The sequence below is a fragment of the Carettochelys insculpta genome, chromosome 6, assembly GCF_033958435.1.
Source record: "Carettochelys insculpta isolate YL-2023 chromosome 6, ASM3395843v1, whole genome shotgun sequence".
NCBI lineage: Eukaryota > Metazoa > Chordata > Testudines > Carettochelyidae > Carettochelys > Carettochelys insculpta.
The window spans coordinates 57,060,326-57,084,092 of record NC_134142.1 but is presented as its reverse complement, the minus strand read 5'-3'; the positions used below and the strand labels follow the sequence as shown (position 1 = coordinate 57,084,092).

The following is a 23,767-nucleotide window of genomic DNA, read 5'->3' as shown; positions in this document are numbered from 1 at the left end:
GGATGATGACAACAACAACAGAGGCTGCCAAGACTGCATAACCAACAAGGTCATAACCCTGTGCCACAAGCTACAAGACAGCAGGCTTGACTCCTGTGTCGAGGACTGGGCCACCACACAATTGTACAGTACAAATGGCCCCCTCACCACCTGTTTCAGCACTGCCTCAGACCATTCTACCAGCAGTGGTCGAACATCACCACAGACAAGTGGGTGCTGGAGATCATTCCTGCAGGATATGTCATCCCATTCTGCACCCTTCCACCTACCACTCCCCCCACCCAGTCTGTCTTCAGAGACCCCTCTTACAAGAGCTCACTGCAGCAAGAGGTAGATCACCTCCTCTCCATAGGAGCCATAGTGGGGGTGTCAGATGAATTCAGAGGCAAAGAATTCTACTCTCGTTACTTCCTCACAGAAAAGAAAAAGGGGATGGAGACCGATTCTGGACCTAAGAGTCCTGAACTGCTATCTTTGCAAACAACAGTTCAAGATGGTCACCTAGTAGTAGTAGTAGTAGTAGTAGTAGTAGTAGGCATCCTTCAGTCTGCATAGACTATGGATCGCGCCCTTTATAGTTTCAATTGAGGGCTTCATTTACAGCGTCTACTGTGACTATGAAGACCCACACGAGAGTGACAGTCCTTGCTGCATCTCTTGCAGATGTGGTGGGTGTCTGGCAAGTCCTTATTGTGCTTTCTGTGTGCTCGCTTCTCCTCTGCTAGCTGTCTGATCCTCATCTCACCCTTCTGAAGGCCCTTTTGTAACCCCTGCCTCCATCTGCTGCGGTCGTCTGCTAGTTCTTCCCAGTTGTCCAGCTCGATGTCTACCTCTCTGAAGTCTCTCTTGCAGACATCTTTGTAGCGCAACTGGGGGCGTCCGGGAGGTCTTTTGCCAGAGGGTAGCTCACCATACAGGATGTCTTTTGGAATCCTTCCATCGTTCATCCTGTGGACATGGCCAAGTCAGTGGAGTCGACGCTGCCTGAGGAGGGTGTGCATGGTAGGGATTCCAGCTTGCTCGAGGACGGCGGTGTTGGTCACTCTGTCCTTCCATGATATTCCAAGGATGCGCCTGAGGCAGCGCAAGTGGAAGACGTTCAGCCTCTTTTCCTGGCGGGCATACAGGGTCCAAGTCTCGCTGCCATAAAGGAGGGTGCTGAGGATGCAGGCTCTGTAGACTTGCATTTTGGTGTGAGTGTACAGCTTGTTGTTATTCCACACTCTCTCACTGAGTCTGGACAGAGTTGTGGCCACTTTTCCAATCCTCCTATTTAGCTCAGTGTCCAACGACAGGGTGTCAGTGATGGTGGACCCAAGGTAAACGAGCTCGTGGACGACCTCTAACGTATAGTTGTCAATGCTGATTGATGGGGATTCAGCAACATCCTGACTGAGTACGTTTGTCTTCTTTAGGCTGATGGTAAGCCCAAAGTCCTTGCACGCTTTGGAGAACTGATCCAGCAGTTTTTGAAGCTGGTCTTCTGTGTGAGACACTACAGCAGCATCGTCTGTGAACAGCATGTCTCTGATGAGGACTTCCCGCACCTTAGACTTAGCTTTCAGCCTTGCAAGATTAAACAGTTTCCCATCAGATCTTGTGTGCAGCAAGGTGCCCTCTGTTGAAGATCCAAAGGCATGCTTCAGGAGGAGTGCGAAGAAGATCCCGAACAATGTCGGAGCAAGCACGCATCCTTGTTTGACGCCATTCCTGATTCTGAAAGTATCCGATAAAGCGCCGTCATATTGGATGGTTCCTCTCATGTCTTCATGGAACAACTGGATCATCTTGAGTAACCATGGAGGACAGCCTATCTTGTGGAGCAGTTTGAACAGACCATCCCTGCTGACCAAGTCAAAGGCCTTGGTCAGGTCGATGAAGGCTATGTAGAGTGGCTTCCTCTGCTCCCTGCATTTCTCCTGCAGCTGCCTTAGAGAGAAGACCATGTCAACGGTAGACCTCTCTGCGCAGAATCCACACTGCGATTTGGGGTACACCCTCTCAGCAATCTTCTGGAGTCTGCCAAGGATGACGTGAGCAGACAGTTTACCGATGACGCTTAGGAGGGAGATTCCATGGTAGTTGTTGCAGTCGCTTCTGTCTCCTTTGTTCTTATACAATGTTACAATGTTAACATCGTGCATATCCTGTGGAACCTCACCCTCTCTCCAGCACAGGCACAGTAGCTCATGTAGGGGTTCCAGGAGTGTGTCCACGGCACGCTTGATTACCTCTGGTGATATACCATCCTGGCCAGGGGCCTTTCCTGCTGCAATGCTGTCGATGGCTCTCTTCAGTTCATCCACAGTCGGTTCCTGATCCAGTTCGTCCATTACTGGTAGGAGCTCGACGGCATCGAGGGCTGCATCAACCACGACGTTCTCGCGTGAATACAGCTCGGAGTAGTGCTCAACCCAGCGCTCCATCTGTTTGGCTTTGTCAGCGATGACTTCACCAGATTTGGATTTCAGAGGTGCCATCTTATTCTGGGTGGGTCCTAATGCCTTCTTCATACCCTCGTACATTCCTCTGAGATTACCAAAGTCGGCACAGGTCTGGATGCTGCTGCATAGCTGCAGCCAGTGGTTGTTGGCACAGCGCCTGGCTGTCTGCTGTACTCTTCTTCTGGCCGCTCTAAGTGCTTGCAGGGTGCTCTGGCTCGGTGAGTGTTTGTACTCCAGGAGTGCCGCACACTTCTTTTCGATGACTGGAATCATCTCATCAGAGTTAGCTTTGAACCAGTTCGTTCGTGTTTCTAGCTCTTCTTCCAAACACCGACAAGGCCGTGTTGTAAACTGTATCCCTCAGATGTTGCCATTTGGATGTCACATCGGCGTCCCCAGGGCCACTGCGCAGATTTTCCTGGAGGGTGTGTCTGAACTTTTCAGCTTTCTCTGAGTCTGCCGTCTTTCCGGCGTCAATGCGGGGCCTTCCAGCAGGTTTAGAGCGGTACAGCTTCTTGGGTCTCAGCTTGAGCTTGGAGCAAACCAGCGAGTGATCTGTATCACAGTCAGCACTATGATGGCTGCATGTCAGAAGGACGTTTTTGAGGTTATTACGCCTAGTGATGACCACGTCTAGTTGATGCCAGTGCTTCGAGCGTGGGTGTCTCCACGACACTCTGTGCTGTGGCTTCGTTTGTAAGAATGTGTTTGTGATGCACAGATTGTGGTACATGCACAGTTCAAGGAGACGCTGTCCATTGTCATTCATTTTTCCCATACCGAAGTGTCCTAAGCAGGAAGGCCATGAGGCCCAATCAGCTCCAACTCTTGCATTGAAGTCACCCAAGATGTACAGTTGTTCACGAGCAGGTATATGTGCTACAGCAGCACTAAGCACATCATAGAACTTGTGTTTTACTTCTGGTGTGGCGTACAGGGTTGGAGCATAAGCTCTTGATCAGGTGGACAGGACCGGCGCAAGTTTGAAGCGTGATCTGAAGAAGTCTTTCTGATCCGCCCATGACTAATTCCACCATTTGTAGAAGGGTGTTTCTGACAGCAAAGCCAACACCATGCTCTCTGGGTTCTTCTTGGGCTTTACCCTGCCAGAAAAAGATGGTCACCATTACTTCTATAATTACAGCACTGGATAACAGGGATTGGTTTGCAGCCCTCGACCTACAGGATATGTATACTTTCGTATAATTATTCACTCTGCGCACAGGCGCTTCCTGAGGTTCACACTAGGTGCAGAACATTTTCAGTACAAAGTCCTACCCTTCAGCCTTTCTTCAATGCCCAGAGTTTTCTCAAAGATGCTCTCAGTGGTGTCAGTATATTTACACCATCTAGATGTCATTGTCTTTTCTTATGGAGACAATTGCCTATTGAAAGAGCATTCACGTGGAGATGTCCTTTGTATGATAAATGTCACCATGAAGACATTCCAGTCTCTGGGCCTTATTATTAATTTTTAGAAGTCGACAACTGAACCCACTCAGGACATAGAATTCATAGGGGCCTGCTTCAATTCTGTCATGGCAAGGATGTACCTACCTACTCCTTGTTTTCACACCATTCAGTCACTAATACAGCTCCTAATGCACAGTCCTACAGTACAGGTGATAACCTGCCTCCAGGTTTTGGGCCACATGACTTCCACCACATTTGTAGTGCAAAATGCCAGACTGCATTTCTGCTGTCTCCAACATTGGCTGGCGACAGTATATATGTCAACAAAACACACTGTTCGCAGGCCGGTGTTGCCAACCGCACAGGTTCTACTAGCCTTCCAGTGGTGAGCAAACCCCAGAAATCTACTGTCAGGGGTTCCCTTTCACCAGTCCCAGGCTACTGCCCATATAATGATGGACGCTTCCAGTATAGGTTGGGGAGCACACATGGGTGACAGGTCAGTGCAGGGATTCTGGTCCCAACAAGAGATGTCCTTACACATAAATATGCTGGAGCTCAGAGAGGTGTTCAACGCATGGAAATACTTTCTACCATATATACGGGGTACATTGGTCAGAATCTACAATGACGATGTTACTACAATGTATTATGGCAATCAACAAGGCAGAGCCAGGTCTTGCTTTCTGTGTGCAGAGACTGTCTGACTATGGAACTGGTACATTGCAAACAACATAACTCTAAGAGCCTTATACTTACCAGGCATCAGCAATTCCATGACAGCCCAGTGGTGCAGGCAGTTTGCACCAGAACACAAGTGGAAGATCCATTCTGATGTCCTTCACCACGTTTTCGAAAGTTGTGGCTCCCTTCAAATAGATCTCTTTTCAACCTGCAGCAACAGAAAATGCCCTCATTTCTGCTCCAAGGCGGGTCTTGGTTGTGGTTCGCTCGGCAACACGTTGTCTCATACCAGGGAAAGGGCCAGTACTCATTCACAAGGTCCTGGAAAAAACAAGGCTGGGGAGGGCCAATCTAATCCTCATATCCCCTGCATGGGATTCTTGGTTCAGTGCCTCAGAGAGCCTATGTTCCGAGCAGGTCAAAGAAGTATTAATATGTAGTAGACGAACTTCCACGCAAAAGACTTATGCCTACAAATGGAAACTATTTATCTCCCAGCGTTCCTCCATACAACTGCAAGCGCTGGAGGCACCTATATCCGCAATTCATGTGGGTGAGAGGCAACAGCTCACAGTTCCCTGCCTTACCTCAGGCAGGTACGGGGGGAAATCAGCTCACGCCTTTCCGAAGTGAGCTCAGGCTGTAGCTCGGTGGGGCAGCAAACAAACCCAACTGTTTTGGAGGGGGGACTGCCACCCAGCAAGTGGGTTGCAGTGGGGACGCGAGCCCACCCACTGCACCGCATCCGAGCCCAGTGGCCCTGGGTGCAGCAGTACCGCCTGCTGTGCATGGGTCAGCAGGGAATCCAGACCACAACATGCTGACCCACGGACCTTTAATGGTCCTCTCTATCCCCTGGGCCAACACCATCCTCCCTCTCCGGGCATACCTGGGCGTCCACTTAGGTTTTTAAGGGGTTCCCAGCTGGCAGGGGTGCTGGTGGTCCAATCCAGGCCTCCGCAGCTAGGAGATCCCACTGCCTGCAGGCCAGGGATGAGGTGGGTCCTCCGGGGTTTCTGAGGTTCCTGGATCAGACAGGGTTCCGGGGGTCCAATCCAGCCTGACACTCTCAGCAGGTCCGCAGCCGCCTGAGCTGGGAGCACCAAGCTGACCTCTTGGTCCTCTGCAGGCTGGGCCCCAAATGAGGCCTCAGGCTGTGGTTTTATAGTCCTGGTCCCATCTCCTGACTTCTGGTCAGGTGACTTGGGCAGGGCCAGGCTCAATCCAGAAAGCGTTCCGGAAGGGGTTCTCGCTTTCTGGGTCAGTGGGTGGGCATCCCACCCCACTACACATACATCTATATAGATATGATATTTTCTGCCTTACATATCCCTTTTCAACATTCTGTTTAGCTTTTTGACTACTTCTGCATATTGAATGGGTGTTTTCAAAGAACTGTCTACAAAGACTCCAGAATCTTTCTTGAATGGCAACAGCTAATTTAGATTCCATCATTTTATATGTACAGTTGGAATTATGTTTTCCAGCGTGCATCACTTTGCATTTATCACCATTGAATTTCATCTGCCATTTTTTGCCTAGTCATCAGCTTTACTTCATATCTCATAAAACTGGAAGGGACATCAAGAGGTCAGTGAGTCCAGTTCCCTGCCCTTTCGGCGGGACCAGTCACCATCCCTGACAGATTGTTTTTGAGACCCTTTTATAATTCTTCACTGTCTGCTTTTGACTTGGCTGTCTTGAGTAGTTTGTGTCATCCTTGGATTTTTTCACCTCGCTGTATACCCCTTTTGTCACACAATTTATGAATACGTTAAACAGCAATTGTCCTGGTACCGATCCCTGAGGGATGGCGCTATTTGTGTCTCTCCATTCTGACAACTTACCACTTATTCCAGCTATTTATTTCATTTCTTTTAATCAGTTACTGATCCATGAGAGGACCTTCTCTCTTATCCCATCGCAGCTTACTTTGTGTGAGAGCCTTTGGCGAGGAACCTTTCTGAAAATCTAAACATACCATATCCCCTAGATCACCCGTGTGCACCTGCTTGTTGACTCTCTCAGCAAAATCTTGTTGATTGAGGCATGATTTCCATATATAAACATCATGTTATCACTTCCTCTACAAGTTTGCTAGATAGTGAAGTGAGGCTTACTGACTTCTAATTGCTGCATTGATCTCAGAAATCTTTTTAAAAATTGGCATCACGTTAGCTGTCCTCCAGTCATCTGGAAGAGCATCTGATTTAAATGATTGGTTACATACTGGAAGCCAGAGAGGAAGTCAGTGCTAATTTCAGGACTCAGGATGTTTTCGCCTCCAGTCCTGTGCCCCGGTCACTGGAACACACACATTTCTCCATAGACAGAAGTGTCTAGAGTTTAACAAATTCTGCACCTTTCAGAAAAATAAAATTCACCATTAATCTGGGGAGCCTTAATAATAACCAAAATCCTGTAAAGAGAGTCATGTGGGCAGATGGTCAGGCTTGTGTAGAATCCTAATGAGCTCAGTGCATCTCCTTGTGATTTAGAAGGTTTGCTTATAAAGGTCTCTGTGCAGTATCAGGATGTTAAATTGCAGCCCAAATCATCAAGAGCTAGCAAGAGGTCCCTGCATTTAGTTGTTTCAAATAGCTTTCCGCTTGATAGTCCAACAATGTATATTGCAAGTTTAGGGTTCAACATGGTCATAAAATCCCATTAACCTGGCACCTTTTTTTTTTTTTTAAATATTAAACACTGACATATTTAAAAACAAAGTCAGGTGGCATTCCCTACCAGGTCAGATCATGTTGCCACTGATGGGAAAGTTTAAAGACAGCTTACGTCATTCAAAGTGTAACACACAATTCTGACTCAAAGGTAATTACATATTTTATATGTGAATACACACCCACATTGAACCAAATTATCTTTATCTTTTAGTTTCTTTTGCTACTAGATTCACCTGGAAATGGTGTTTTGTTTATCCGCAATTTCTGGGTTCCCCCACTGCCACCTCTTCACATTTTCATCCTAAACTGAAAATTGATTTTTCTATTTCACAAAGTACCCAGCAATTAGTTCACTTTTACTTTGTATTAAAATGGATTGATCTATCTGCTTTTAAATAATCTTGGCATAATTCCATCAAATATGGCACAGAAGTGTTAGTTGCTTGGCAACAGAAATTGTTAATAAGGAGCATTACAAGCACAGAAGAGTTGTTACTGCTGTTTGGAATGCTAAACGCTAATTTGGTTAACTAAAGCTGATTGTGGTTGTAACAAATGTAAAACAGCCATTTATAACTTAAAATTTTCCATATATTTCCTCCAAAATATGAATTGGCTTTTTCAAAAAGCTGTTTAAGAAATAAAACAAATTTATTGACCCTCCATCTTATTTCTTTACTTTAACTGTGCATGTGAACTTTGATCAATGGAGATGAAAAAAACTATTTGTAGAATGGTGTTGCTTGTAGAGTATGGGATTTGACTGCAGACTGTCTGGGACTATCTCTGAAAGAGGGACTATGCCAGGGAGTATTGCTACAAGTTGAACCTCTCTAGTCTGGTTCGTTCTCATCTAGCCAGATAATCACTTATTGTGCATGTGGCAAAGGCTACATCAAAACTAGGCAAAGTAAGTTGACCACAGAGACATGGAGTCTATGGCAATAACTATTCAGTCTCCAAAGGAAGCTGTCCTAATGTCCTTTCTTTCCTCCAGCCAGTCTGAGAAGCAGCAGCAAAAAATAAAAGCCAGTTAATTCCTCTCAGGACTGCCCAGTGCATTCTGTTTATCCTGTGTCTCTCCCTGGTTTAGGTTGTAAACTATGGAGTAGAACGGAGAAATCAGAAGTAATCTGAAGTAGGAGGTCTTATCTGCGAAAGCTCATTAACTAATACGGAAAATTACTAGTCTTCAAGGTGCTACAGGACTGCTTTCTTTGTTCTCCAACACTTGCTTGCCTACCATGACATCCTCCAAGATTCTTTCCCATCAGTACCATCTGTAGATACTGATTTTTGGCATCTCCCTGATGTACACACACCACCACTCAGAGTAAAATGTTTTGTCCAAAGACTGATGTTTGTGGTGACATGTAAATTATATGCAAATTAATGCACTGCTAATTTGCATAATACACTAGGAATTGGCAGTTATGTGCATTTTGTATTTGAGGTTATAATTTAGATATGGAGAAAAAAAGAGAGTGGTAGAAAGAAGGAGCTTCATATTACCATTAGGAAATTATTCCCAGTAGGCTTTTTCAACTCCATCCAATGAGTCTTCTCAATTGCTTTGTAAGTCAGTTTGTCCTCTTTAACTCACTAAACTTTAAGGCCCTGATTTTGCAAACTGGTGGGTCAAATTCCTACCGACTGCAATGGGAGTGGGATAGGAAGCTTTGCACCTGGAACATTTGGGCGCAAGCGATAACAGTCAGATAACTGATTGTGCCTGCAAAACAGGTAGGCTGACATCAAGGGTGGAATTTTGAAAAGAAGTAAGCGACTTAGGAGTACTGAAGGTCTGTGGGACTTTTGCTATAAATTCAGTGCTTTTGAACATTCCACCTTTTGGATAGGAACATATGTGATAAGCATAGGCAATTGGTGATGGAAATGGAGGGGAGGCACTGGCCACATGTCTGCTCCCCCGACCCAGCCTGGTGAAGGGCTGGGACAATTGTCTTCTGCTCCAGGACCTGCCTTGCCCTGCATCTTCCCTTGAGCTGGAGCCACCTTGCTGCATCTTCCCTACAGCTGCCAGTGAGTGCAGGGGTTTGGACTCCTGCTGGCTAGCCCCTCCAATCTTGGTGGGGAAAGGCCAGATGTGTCCAGCACCTTGTTCATCCCCCACTTGTCACCTCTGGTGATAAGTATGTGGGAGGACAAAAATGCGTGTTGGAAGTGGAAGAGTAGTTTAAACTATCAGGTCTTACAAATTACAGCTTCCTGGCCTTCTCAGGGGGTTCTGACTGAAATGGGAGTTTCATTGGGGTCATAAGGTTATTTTAGAGTGGAGCACAATATTGCCACCCTTCCTTCTGTGCTGCCTTCGGAGGTGGTCACCTAGAGAGCGATGACTGTGAGCTGGGTGCTCAGCTTTCAAGGAACTATCCTGCCAGGAGCTGCAAAGCATCCTGTGCCGTTTTTCTGTGCTGCTCCTGGTGACAGTGCTGCCTTTAGAGCTGGGCTCCTAGACAGGCTGTGCTGCTCTCCAGCTGCTCAGCTCTGAAAGCAGCGATGCTACCAGCAGCGTCATGGAAATAGAGGTAGCAATACTGCAAAGCCTCTCCCCCAAAACTCCAGTTCGGGCCGGAAGTCCTATAATTACAAGAGCATGAACTTGTAGATTTAAATAGGGAACATCATGTAACTTACGATTTTTAATATCGTATTACTGGGACATTGACCTACATGGAGCAGGAATGTGGTAGGGCCCTCCAAATGAGGCATTAGCTTCAAGCGAGAATTTTCCAACCCAGATTGGACTTGTCAGACTTTCGTATTATTAGGTTACTAGTTAATGAAAAATTGAAAGAGGAAAACAATGCAAAAGAACCTGTAAATGTTTTCCTTCAGGTAACCACGGTGTAGTAAAAAAAGGATTTGTGAACAAGGTAGAATGGAAGTATGCTACCAGGTAGGGCAACTGCTTTAAAGAGATGCAGAGAATAGGGCCAGCCACACCTGAGCAACCCGATTTGCCTTCTGTGGCAAGGTAACTGGCTCTGGGGATGTGGGGAAGGCAGTAATGTAATATACCTGGACTTTAGCAAAGCTTTTCATCTGGTCTCCTACCACGCTGTTTCTCAACATTTTTTAAATAAAATATCCCTTTTTCAAGAAAAAAACATTAAGTACCCCCAGACTTCTCTTGTGTACACCTAAAGATATCAAAACAAAAAGCAGTCAAGTAGCACTTTAAAGACTAGCAAAATAGTTTATTAGGTGAGCTTTCGTGGGACAGACCCCCTTCTTCAGACCATGACCAGACCAGAACAGACTCAATATTTATGACATAGAGAACCAAAAACATTAAGCAAGGAGGACAAATCAGAAAAAGATAATCAAGGTGAGCAAATGAGAGAGTGGAGGGGTCTTGATCTCCCCCCTACCCCTCCACTCTCTGATTTGCTCACCTTGATTATCTTTTTCTGATTTGTCCTCCTTGCTTCATGTTTTTGGTTCTCTGTGCCTTAAATATTGAGTCTGTTCTGGTCTGGCTATGGTCTGAAGAAGTGGGTCTGTCCCACGAAAGCTCACCTAATAAACTATTTTGCTAGTCTTTAAAGTGCTACTTGACTGCTTTTTGTTTTGATAGTGTATAGACTAGCACGGCTTACTCTCTGTACCTAAAGATATGTGTATCACCAGTTGAGAAACATGGTCATAAGGTAATCTGAGGTCTTGAAACAAGTGCCATTCAACCTTTCTAGAGTCCTGTGCCCTTTTCAGGAGTCAGACTTGTTTTGCATACCACTAAATAACACCTCACTTAAACTACTTACTTACAAAAACATGCACAAAATATCAAAGAAAACTACTACTGAAAACTTGCTGACATTCTACCATCTTACTATCAAATAAAGCCCAAAATTTTGAGGAGTAAAGGGACTTCGAAGTACTGGTGGGTGAACTGCGGCTACATGTCAGCCGGCAGTTCGAAGTTTAACACTTTGGAGTTGCTGCAGGAGGGAATTTGCTTAATGAAGTGCTGCATATGCACCACAGCGCTTCATTAATAAACTCCTGACACTCTACTTACCATCCTCCCTTCGAAATAAGGAGGTAATGTAGATACAGCCCAGGAGTTGTTGGCAAATGGTTTATTCTTTGTCAGATAGCAATCCTTCTGGAAAACAGCTGATGAGAGAGAGAAAGGGGCAGCGTGGCTACATCTATGGCAGTGTTTCCCAGTCTGGGGTCTGAAGTTGGTTTTGCCATTGATTCCTAAGATTGGCAAATACAGTTATTAATTTTAACCATTGGGCTTCCAGAGAAGTATCTTGACATTTTAGTATTCCTGAGGAGAATGCTATGTATGTTTCTGATTGACTAAATGAAAGCATATAAAGATTTGAATTAAACCTCATCCTGTTTGCTCAAGTGAGGTCTGAACTTGATGGTCCTGCTATGAAGTTAAGATTTAGTCCAAGGACAAAGGGCCATTCTAGTGAACGAGCAGAGTTCTGCAGCTTGGTGATAAAGCATTTTTGTTTTTTCTAATAGCATGGGTTTATAATTACTTAACTGCCAGGAATGGCTTTGTGGAGGGGAAATACTGCAGTTTGCTAAGGGAAAGAGCTATTCATATTACTTGGTGGTAGTTGTTACACTGGCCATTCCACTTCAGGATGATACACAGGGCCCTATAGGCGTGAGTGTAAAAAGACCATATGTGGTTTTGAGGGATCTGTGACATAAGGAGAGGGTTATGTGATACGGTGATATAGATTTTAAGTGCATAGGCAGTTTGTGGTCACAGGGTTTCGCAGTTCTGGTTAAAAGTCTCCTTCAGGACACTTGCCACACTGCTCTTGTGGGCATTCAAATGCTGGTTTTTAGGGCCTGGGCGGAGGTCAGACACAGTCCCTGGCTTCGGGCTTGTATGTGAGCACTCCACATGCAGCAGCCGTCAGGTCTGATACTCCTCTTGGCAGTGGGGATCCTGTGGTGCAATTACTTATACTCTGAGTTTGGTAGCTCTTGCACAGCCCAGAATCCCTCTGAAGATGTGAGCCTGCTGGGTTACAGTTCACCTCTTCAGGCATACACAGCAGTGAAAGCCACACACGCTGACTTTCCACAAGATTCCAGCACCTGATTACTATTGACATAGAGAAAAAAGTACAGCTCAGTTAGAAACAGCAAACGCCCCAAATGCAATGCCCCTCACCTTACCCTTGGGGGACCATCAGTACTCAGACAGGTTCTTCCCTGCCTCAGCTCCCAACAGCTTCAGCTGGTGAATATAGCCAAAACACCACAACAGAGCAGCTCCTGCCCTTGTATAGCCTTCCACCTTTCTGTGTCATCTGATCACTGATTTGGCTCCACAGGAGAGACCAATACCAGGTGATTCCTTTGTCAGTCAGCTTGTCCCCTGATAAAGCAGTTCTCTTGAATAGTGCCCAGCCTCTAGATCTGGGTCCTTCTCTGTGAAAAGAAGGACCCTCAGGGTTTAATGGATCTCTGTTGTTAGCCCTTGGAGACTTGAAATTCCCTTTCAATTCAAGAGAACCATAGGAAATAAACCTCCAAACCAATCTCCACATTTAAAATGGAGAGTGAAGTCTGACACAGACATATGTAACAATTCTCCAGTATCAGACCATTCACAAGCTCTGTGTGTGTGTACACACACACACACACACACACACACACACACACACACACACACAGAGTCCCTAAACTGTCTCATGCGGGATAGGACACATTCAAACTTTCATTTCAAAGTATGGGGTTTCTTGCACCACATGTTTTAGTGGCTTGCTGTTTAGGTATTCTTTAGGGCAGAGGGTCAGGGTGCCATTCCTTCCTCTATCCAAGACCCTTGTATGCTTTTTTTTAATTTTATTGTCTCCCTTCTTGGTGGTCTTCTTTCCATTAACTCCAGTGGGAAATGGATCAGGCTCTGTGCATGAGATGGAGAGAGCTAGTCCTCCTACGTATCTGGTACAAATGGAGCATGAATTTGTACTCAGCGTCTCTTCTGTAAGGTCCCAACTGCACAACATTTGCTACTGCATATGGGCCCTAGATACCTTACAGCATGGATTGATTTTTCTTTTCCCCTATGTTGAAAAAGCCAAAATATATGATGATACCATATTACAGGTCCGACCTTTTTCGTGTGGGTATAAGATTGACTCAGGTGAACAAATCTTGTTCCGGGAGCAATCAAAACCCAGAAATGTTATAATGTGGTTGTCACTTGATTGGGTATCCCCAATATGAATGTAACTTTATTGTAAACAGACCTGCTGCAATATTTTGTCTTCCCAAGATGAAAGTGCCCCTCCCCCCTACACTCCCTTTTTATTAGTTTAAAATCTAAGTGGCTTGGTAATCTAGTGATACATTATATCTGAAGCTCAGTTAGTGGAGAAGAAATATTATGGTTACTGCTAAAAGGGAAGCATCTGAATTTAGTTTTCATGTCTCCTCCTCTGTTGATATAAAGGCTGCTGTAACTGATGAGCAAGAGATGGTGGATTCCTCTACTAAGTTTGATCATGATCTGGTCTGAACCAGTAGGCAATCAGTAACAGAGGCCCAAATCCTCAAAGGTATTCAGGTGCCTTATTTCAAGTGAAATGAATGGGAGTTAGGGGCTTGAAGGTATTTAAGGATCAGGGTACCACTGACCATATCTTCCATTAGATAGCAACCATCCCAGCTGTGGCTAATTTAAAACATCATTGCTTCAGCAGTAGGCAATGTAGGTGACTCTCCTGTAGGAAAGATGGAGCAATAACCAGCTTGAGACTCTGAGGACTAGGCCAGTTTGTGAAATGGGAAAAGTATAGCTCTGAGAGCTAGATTTTGATTAAGTTCTTGGGGAGCTGCTGTAAATTAAGCTAAACAAAGTACTTTTGTCCTTTTCTTTTCCAGTAAGCAAACAAAATAAAGAACAGTATGTGAAAGAAAGTGAAAGGCACCTGGAGAAAAGCTTCCAGAAATAGTTTCACATCTCAGTTAACATTAATGTAGCTATAGTTTACATATAAATTATCAGTGTGAGGGTTTGTACCAGATAGCATATGTGCAACTGCAGGGTTCTATTTAGGAATTTCCAAGAGTGGGGGAGGCTACATAGAGGTCTTGAACATTAGACCAAGGCAACTGCCTGTTTTCATATGTTTAGCAACTGAGAATTCAAACCGCAGAATATACAGAGGAGGGGACAAAAGCATTTCCTGGCTGGGAAGTCACTTAATATTCAAAACACAATGGGGGAGGTACTTTGCACAATTTTCATAGCATAAAATGTTTGACTACCAAGCATGCCTACTGAGGGACCCAGTTTTTAAAATAAAATGTTCGTGATGAGAGAGAGACATGAAGATAGTTGTGATTAGGTGTCTCAGATAGTTCCCTGTACAGTCAGTTTATTAAATGCCCCCCACTGATCCACCCTGTTCCTTCAGTAGGAGTGTGCCAACGTGTTGCCAGGGGCAGTTTTTGAGAAGGGGATAAATACGATACTATCTGCTTTTCTTTTTAAGGTAAAATCTACCAGAACCATTCGGAGTTCTCTCATATTTCTGATGGTGCCTCACATTATGCATTGAGACTAGGGAGTTTTTACCTGAGATCTATTTAAAACTGATGCGACAGCATAAGAATCTGGATGCCTATAACGCTAGCTGTGGGGCTGACAGCTAAAGAAGACATAGTGAACCGTACCTTTGGAGGCAAGACAATTGTAGAACTCATGCCAGTAGCTCCTTCTGACTTGGGTTGTTTTTACCATTTCTAAAGTTCCGCTGAAGCTGTCTGGAGCAGAGGTACAATACAATAGGCATGAGTAGGATGTAAGTTCTCTGACCTCCAGAATAAGCCTCCATATTTATTTTAGATGCCTGTGCATGGCTCCTTATGATTTTTGATATACAGGTTTTTTTAGCACTTCGATTCTCCCACATATGTTATAGAGGTATGCTGTTTTAATTATCATGTGGGGTCAACATTTGTAACACTACACTTCTAGGATAATATGGGGCCACTGTTGAGAAATGGCTATTTAAGCCTTCACAAGTAGTACTGTGAAGGTGACCAAGGGGGAGCTTAATACAGCTGTCTGTGATTTTGGTTTAGTTACTTGCAGCATGTTCTCGCTCTGTCTACACAACATGATAAAGTTGAATTTAAGACAGTTAGCTCGATTTTGCAGTGTCACTGTCTTCACTGTAAATACCATTAGTAAATACCACTTTAGGGAGAGCTAAGGTTGATGTAACATCATTGAAACCAGCTGGGTGTAGCGTCAAGTTCAAATTTAAAAGTTTGAATTAAGGCTGTTGTGGAAACGCCCTGTCTAGTAATAGACTTCATTAACTTCCAGAGCTGTCCTGTTTCTATCGCATAATGCCCCACAGTCCTCTGCTCTGGCTGCTTTCATTTCATTTCATTTCATTTCTGGCTGCTCTCCAGGGCTACGTCTACACGTGAAGCCTACATCGAAATAGCTTATTTCGATGTAGCAACATCGAAATAGGCTATTTTGATGAATAACGTCTACACGTCCTCCAGGGCTGGCAACGTCGACGTTCAACTTCGACGTTGCGCGGCACCACATCGAAATAGGCGCTGCGAGGGAACATCTACACGCCAAAGTAGCACACATCGAAATAAGGGTGCCAGGCACAGCTGCAGACAGGGTCACAGGGCAGACTCAACAGCAAGCCGCTCCCTTAAAGGGCCCCTGCCAGACACAGTTGTACTAAACAACACAAAATACACAGAGCTGACAACTGGTTGCAGACCCTCTGCCTGCAGCATGCATCCTCAGCTGCCGCAGCAGCAGCCAGAAGCCCTGGGCTAAGGGCTGCTGCCCACGGTGACCATAGAGCCCCGCAGGGGCTCGAGAGAGAGCGTCTCTCAACCCCTCAGCTGATGGTCGCCATGGCGGACCCCGCTATTTCGAAGTTGCGGGACGCGCAACGACTACACGGTCCCTACTTCGACATTGAACGTCGAAGTAGGGCGCTATTCCTATCCCCTCATGGGGTTAGCGACTTCGACGTCTCGCCGCCTAACGTTGAAGTTAACTTCGAAATAGCGCCTGGCGCGTGTAGCCGTGACGGGCGCTATTTCGAAGTTAGTGCCGCTACTTCGAAGTAGCGTGCACGTGTAGACACGGCTCAGATGTGCACAAATTAGGTTACAGGAAGCCTGCGAATTTGAATTCAGCACCAGGAAGCCCATGGTTGTGGGATCATGCTTATAAGAGAGGCTGAGAAACTTTTCTTTGCTATCAGTGCTGTGAGCTCATCTACCCATTAAAAATAGCCCCAACATGGAGTTTATGGTTCTTCTCTATCTCAGCAAGCTGAGCACTTGGATTTGTTTTTCAGGCTGGCACCACGTGCCCATCGTGGCAGCTAGCTTGTTGATGGAAGGTCATGCTTGTATGAGATGCTGAGAAGTTCTTTACTGTGGTTTACAGTTGTGCAGAGGCCTTCCCTCCCACCCCCACAGTCATCAAGCAGTCAGGATCTTTCCCATGCCCAACCACATCATGTGGCTAGCCCCTGACCCAATAAAAGGACGTTCCTACTGTTCAGCGCTGACCATGCTGCCAGGCAGCACCATGTCCTGGCTTGTGCGCAGTGAGGGCTCCAAAGATGGGAGAGACTGTCAGAGGCTTGCTGCCACCGGCTGGAAGTCTTCCAGGGGCCTAAGATTTTCGAGGGCTTCCTGCCACCCAGGGGATGTCTCTCCCATGCCCAAAGATTTTTGGGGGCTTGCTGCCACAGACCCTCACCCCTAAAAATTTTTAGGGGCTTGCTGCCATGGGGCAGCAGGGAACCATGTCAACTGGTTCTGGATCCACATCAGCTGGCTTGCTGCTGTGGTGGGGACCATGTCAATTGGCACAGCAGCCACAGGGCCCACACTCCCCCAAGGCAATGAGGGGTGCCAGCCCCCATACAGTCAGTCAGTCAGTCAGGGCTGGCATGTCCTGCCCCTGTCTGAGCAACACTACCTGTTGAAATCTGATGAGCTCCATCCCCCACATTGGACAACTCAGTGTAGTGAAATGGGAAGCCGAAACCTTTGTGGGGAATTAATGGGGTCATGAGGGTACTCAAATTTGAATTTATACAACCTAATGTTACAAAATCGATTTTAATAAATTCAGATTTATCTCATAGTGTAGACATAGCCTAAGATGATGCCTTTTAAGAACTAGTAGGATACTTCAGGTACTCGAGAAAAGCTATTCTTAGTGGTTTGGTTGCTGAGAGCTTGTGACATGACTGTTCCACGGCTGTATTAGTTTCTGATTCACTTCAGAATACGCTTTAGATACCAAAGTGATAAATAGTAAACCCTGTAGATAAAGATGCTAGGTATGAAACCTCCAGCCCCAAATATGACCAGTAGGCTTTCCCTCTGTAAAAGATTTCAGTTAATCCCGTGCATTCTTGTGAACTGGCAGTCAGGCCTCAAGAGAGGGATCATAAGTGTGGAACATAACATACTCCTTCTGAGCCCCTGGGAGCCCAGAGCCTTCAGGACATGGTGAAAGAAATTTCTCTTTCTGAAGATGTTCTTGTTATTGATGACTAGATGTCTTTGATGGGGGGCTGAGTCACAAACAGATCTAGATTAGAATTTTCCACTTTTTCTGCTCATTTGAGTAGCATACTTCCAGGTTGAAAAAGTCCTACCTCTACATAGCATAAGTATTTTACAGCCACCGTGCTTTCATTCCTTTTAAAAAAAAATACTGTGAAACAAAACTAACACATGTACACTATTTTGCAGTAGTACCCTAATGTAAAATGATAGAGCACTGACATGCACTTATTCCAATATATTTAGTACTCAGCCCAGTGGTTTTGCTTAGCAGGGTGTGTGGTTAGTAACAGGTATAGAAGCGGAAATGAAAATGAGTCTCAAGAAGCTTTCAACTTTATAAACGTGAAAAATAAACTGCTCATGGTTCAAATGCATGTGGAAACATGCAAACTTGCTCTCACAACAGGGATTGATTGAAGAAGATGATACTCACTGGCTCCATAAATTCCATGAAGATAGATTATTAAGGCTCATAAATAAAAGTGCCCTTGTTCCCAGAGCTGCTAAGCACCTGAGCACACTTCTTAGTCTGTGGAGTTATTACTGGTTCACACACAGAATTAAATATTTTGAGACCATTGTAGATGCTTTGAAATCTGTATGAGGAGTTGACCCGGGAGCTGTCATACAAAACAGTCCAAAGAATAAGATTCCAAACTGTCATGTGGCAGTTCTCAGACTGGATTTGACAGCAGACCAGAGCTCAGAGATGCTTGTGATTAAGACTTCAGCAAACAGGATCTGAAGGCTTTGGCAGCTAAAAAGCCAGTCCTGCAATTGCCTTTTAAGGTACACATAGTGTGCCTGTGTGTGGTGAGGGTGATGTTGAGTGGGAGAGGGCTTCAGTACGTATAGAGAGGAGTCACTAACAAAGTGTGTGCTACAGGATCTGTGGGTCAGCGTACTTTGTTCATGGCTAGGGTGACCATCCATCCTGTATTCTGTGGGATGGTTCTGTATTTGCGATGCCAAAAAGGTGTCCAGAGTTATTTTTAAAAAGGGACAGATTGTCCCGTATTTAGGCCCTCAGGGCCTGGGCATGAGGCTGGGAGTGCCCGCGGCTGCCGCTTTCCCAGGACTCCAGGGCCAGGAGCGCCTGCTGCTCCCCTGGGGCCGAGGGGAAGTGCCAGCTCCAGGGCTTGGGGCAGCCAGGAGGAGCTGCTCTTCTCCTTCTCCTCCTCCCCCCTCACCACCCCCCCGCCACCGTATCTCCCTGTCCCGTATTTGGAACAGGGAGATATGGTTGCCCTATTCATGGCCTTAGAGTCATGGATTGGAAGAGATCTCAGGAAGTCATTGAGTCCAGCCCCCTGCCCAAAGAAGGATCCTTGTAACAAACTCTGCAGATTGTGTGTTTAGAAATACAGTTAGATTCCCAGACCTGAGCCATTCTTTTTAGGTGATCTGAGGAGCTGTCCCAGATTGTTGTGTCATTAGAGGAGAGTTTGGAACAAATTGATAAACTTAATAGGAAAAAGTTATCAGGACCAAAAGATATCCTGGCATTAGAAGAGGTTCAGAAAAGGGCAACAAAAATTGTTAAGGCTTTGGAACAGGTGTCATATGAAGAGAGATTAAAAACCATTGGGACTTTTCATCTTAGCAAGAAGAGACTAATTGGGGAATGTGATAGAGAGCTATAAAATCACGAATGGTGTGGAGAAAGTGAATAAGCAGAAGTTGTTTACTTGTTTCCATAACATAAGAACTAGGGCTCTCAAAAATGAAGTTGATAGGTAGCAGATTTGAAACAAATTAAAGAAAAGTTTTCTTCACATGGTGCACAGTCAACCTGTGGAACTCCTTGCCAGAAGATGATGTGAAGAACTGGGTTCAAAAAAGAACTGGATAACTTTCATGAATTTAGGTCCATCAATACTTACTAGCCAGGAGGGTTGGAATGGTGTCCCTAGCCTCTGTTTGTCAGAGGAGAGGGATCACTTGATCATTACCTGTTTTGTTCACTCCCTCTAGGGCATCTGGCATTGGCCATTGTCAGAAGACAGGGTACTGGGCTAGAAAGACCTTTGGTCTAACCCAGTTCTAATAAAGATGTGGCAGGCCAGGCCCAGAACAAATTCTCGTGGAATTCCACGAGTCCTCTCCAACTGGACATCCATCTATTAATGGATGTTGTTTGTGACTGTTTAGTCAGTTATGTATCTATGTAATGGTAGTTCTGTCGAGCCTTCGTTTCTCCAGCTTGCTTATTAGAAAGTCAGTTGGGACTGTGTCAGAACCTTGTTGAGGTCCAGGTATGTTATGTCAGCTGTGTTTCTCCTATAGTCATAGACAGTTCAGAGTGGTTGCCATTCTTTTATCTGCATACCAGAATGTTCACTGCTTCGCATTTGTGGCGAGTGCACCTGTACGCTCTCACAGCCCATTTAACAGAGGTGTGCTGTTATTTGGCTTGTTTCAACTTATCTTCCTTAAAGCTGTCTGCTAAGGTTTTTCCTCTTGAACCTGTCAAAAGAGTCAAAGAAGAGATGCAGCTCTCTAAAGATAAAGAAAATTCTAATGCCTTTCTTTTATCTTGGGGGGAATGGAGCTAGCTCAGCCCCTTATTCAAATTAGCTCATTGTGAGAGTGACACTGGCAGTAATTGATGCAGGGTTGCCAGAATGCAGCAGTCACACCTCTTCCTGTCTTTTCAGTACTCTCTCTGTACCAGGTGGGTTAGGAAAGTATAATTCAAACTCTCTGATTTATGCCACCTAATGTCTCCTTAACAAGGCAAATCCTCTGGTGGCTGGTCACTCCTCTTCTGCCCCTGTTTTGCTGCCAGAGGAGCAACCAAGGATCTGGACTAAGTTACGCTCTAAGAAAATTAATGCGTCATTAAAAATGAAGACGGCTATTAATTCTAAAATAATATATAATCAAACAGAGGTTAAAAAAGGAACTACTGTGTAAACATTTGGACAGTGTAATCCCAAAAAATGGCACAAGAAACAAAATATGCAACAGTATGTCAAAACCAGCAGAAGAGGAGTTGCTCACCATTGTGCTTGCATCTGGGGATTAGCTCTGCCCAGTTTCACACTCCCTTCCTTCGCTCACTCATGCTATGGCCTGTCTTGCTATCTAGGAATTGCAGTGCTCTATGGCTTGGTATACCGGCCAGGTCACTATACACTCTCCCGCCTTCTGTGGTAAAGGTCTCACTTCAGTAGCTGTCTAGGTGCATGGCACAAAGCAGGTCTTTGCCCATGAAAGCTTACGCTCCAAAAAATCTGTTTGTCTATAAGGTGCCACAGGACTTCTCATTCTTTTTGAACAGAGAGACTAACATGGCTACACCTCTGACACTTGACCAGGTGCCATTCCCAGTGAGTCTTTGCATTCGAAACTATAGCACCTCCACAGCAACTGGTAGGGGAACCACTGCCTGTCCATAACTCTGGGTTCCAACCTAAAGACTCTGCAATCAACAGCGAAGTTCCATACTGTCTCAACCCTTGCTGCCATTTCTTAGGCTTCTTCACATTCTGTCCACCACAGGCTTTCTTCTCCAGCTCGTAAGTGAGTCATCCCTTTCCCTCCAAGCCAGGATTCTAGGGCTTCTGTTTTCCCACTACGTGTTCTTTTTTCCCCTCTCCTCTCTATACCCAGAAAGTGACTACCATTTTTCATGCTGTAGCCACCTTCTGTTCACCCATTATGGTTTTCTACAGGCCCTGCCTACAGCTGCCCCAATGGGCTCCATCTTCAATTAGTACATGTTAGTGAAGCCAAAGTCTCCCTCCAGGTGTAGCCTGCTAAGTTAATTAGCACCTTCTGAGCCACTTTAAACTCTTTATGGGTGCTGTGTTATGAACATGCTCTCATAGCCAACCACTGAAATAAGCAGCATAAATACATTCAGGAAAAACTGGGAAATGATTCAAAATTCCACAAGGTTAAAAGGACCCTAAATTGACTTAGAGAGGTTAGGGAGAAGTTCTAGGATGTTTCCAGACTCAATACACATTGGCTACAAAATGATGATTCATTTGTTATCTGGTAGACATCCTGTATTCAGCACAGGGAGAGCCGTAATACAGAAATCTTCATTGAAGTGATCATACTGAGGCACCAAGGCTGAAGAAGTTTTCTTTTCCTATCTTTGATGTACACCTCCAATACAGTGGAAAAAAGGCTCATTTTTGCCATAGGGAAAGACATAGGAATGCTTCTCATTCTAGATTTTTCATCAGTGGGAGAGATTTAAGATCTGGAGTGCACCTTCTCTAGTTGGCACCTTCTTGTCTGAGAGTACCAAAACCCTTGCCTGAGATCTGCCTCTTCATGATAGCGTTTTTTGGCAGATTAACCTTACCACTACCTCTCTGTCTTCTGTAAATATTTATAAAATACTCCGTAATTGTTTGCATTTATGTAACAAATTTACTATAATGTTAATTTAAACATGTATAAATATGGGAAACTCAAATTTCTATCTAAAAACTAATATTAGCACAGCCAGTGCAATGCGTAAAGTGAAAAAAAACTTGTGTTAAGACTTTGGGAGCCTCCTAATGTACACACTCCTATTAAAATTGTGCATACATGGTTGAATGCAACTGTAAGTCCAGACATCTGTGGGTACTTCAGGGTCTTTTGCATGCAAGTCAGGTGTGCAGGAAACTGCATGTGCCCATTTAAAGATCTGACTGTTGAGACCTCCACCAAGTTCTGCTATCACTTCACTGTTTGATTTGTATAGTTCACTTAACCTAATAGTGTATCTGTTTGTTTCACTGTTTATACTCATTTGCTTAAAATTGAACATGTGCTAAAGTACTTTCTGGATTGGGGCAGTTCTTCTAGTGTACCTCTGCAGTATGTTTTGAGATTGAACAAATCTTTGTAAAAGGCTTCCAGATCCTTGGATGAAATATTCTATGCAAGTACATATTGTTTCTACACATCTTTGCCTGCAAAGTAATCTCATCCCACTGATGCAACAGAGCAGCTACTGTCTCTGATGTCACTTAAGTAAACAGGAAAGCTGAATAAAACCTATTGTCTTGTATGACAAGTCTTCATGCTCCTGATATGAGTGCTTCATGTAACATTTCAGATGCAGAGGGAAACCTGTGTCAAAACAACCAGCTGCTACAGATAACACTGACCATGCACAGAGTTGTTATGCCCTCTCAGGACCTGCTCCAAAAACTAATTGATCTATATCCTTTATAATGCTCACCACCTGTAGTTATTAAGGTAAGGTAATATAGAAGTACACTGACAGAATGGTAAGTAAAGTGTATACAATCTGTAGGTTTATATTAATAATTTGGTGCATTTACCTCTACATCTCATGTTGAATGAAGGGCTAAATTTAGTGCTCAAAGAAAACTCTATATTTTAAAACAAACTGGGAAGATATTATTAATGATCTAGGGTTGAAGGTATATGGAGAAACCTTTCCAACAGATTATATGGCAGTTGCAGTCTCAGACCCAGTATTTGTAATTATTTATGTACAGAAAGATCTTCATAATATGGTAACATAGTGTATGTCTGAAAATCATTGAAAGATATGCACTAAAACTTGGATTACCTGCTCCCTTCAAATTAAAGTTAAAATGTTCAGAAAATGAAGTGGTTAATTTTTAAAACAATTCTTAGTATAATTACAGTGTTTTAGGGACTCGAAAGCCTTGTGAAATGAGTATGTTGCTTATCTGAGGCACCTAAAAAAGATGCTAAGAGTATGAATACTGGCAGAACTGCTGTCATTGTCTAGAGAATTCTTAGCTGTGGAAGATTCTGCCTAATGCTATTAGCTTTATTGAATGCTTGTTTATAATTAATGGAGTATAACATAGTTAGGAACCAATCTTGAGAGATACCAAGAACCTATGAGTCAGGCATTTACTTGTTACAATTTGTTTTATTTAGTACTTCCACCCAAAGCTCTAATTTTGTTGGCTTTCATTTACCATAGCTGTGCAAAACAGGTCTGCC

The 23,767-nt window shown here is 44.5% G+C and overlaps 1 protein-coding gene across 4 annotated transcripts in view; it reads left to right on the top strand.

Moving 5' to 3' along the window:
• The window catches only part of RASGRP1 (RAS guanyl releasing protein 1), an 88,733-nt gene that overhangs the window by 16,313 nt on the left and 48,653 nt on the right, over window positions 1–23,767 (top strand). For 3 of the 4 annotated variants that reach the window (XM_074996945.1, XM_074996946.1, XM_074996944.1), the window contains one exon: window positions 22,878–22,988. The exons of the other annotated variant lie outside the window; for it this stretch is intronic. In XM_074996945.1, the coding sequence (XP_074853046.1) occupies window positions 22,878–22,988 (111 nt within the window). The remainder of the gene's footprint in view (window positions 1–22,877; window positions 22,989–23,767) is intronic. 4 annotated transcript variants of the gene reach the window in all.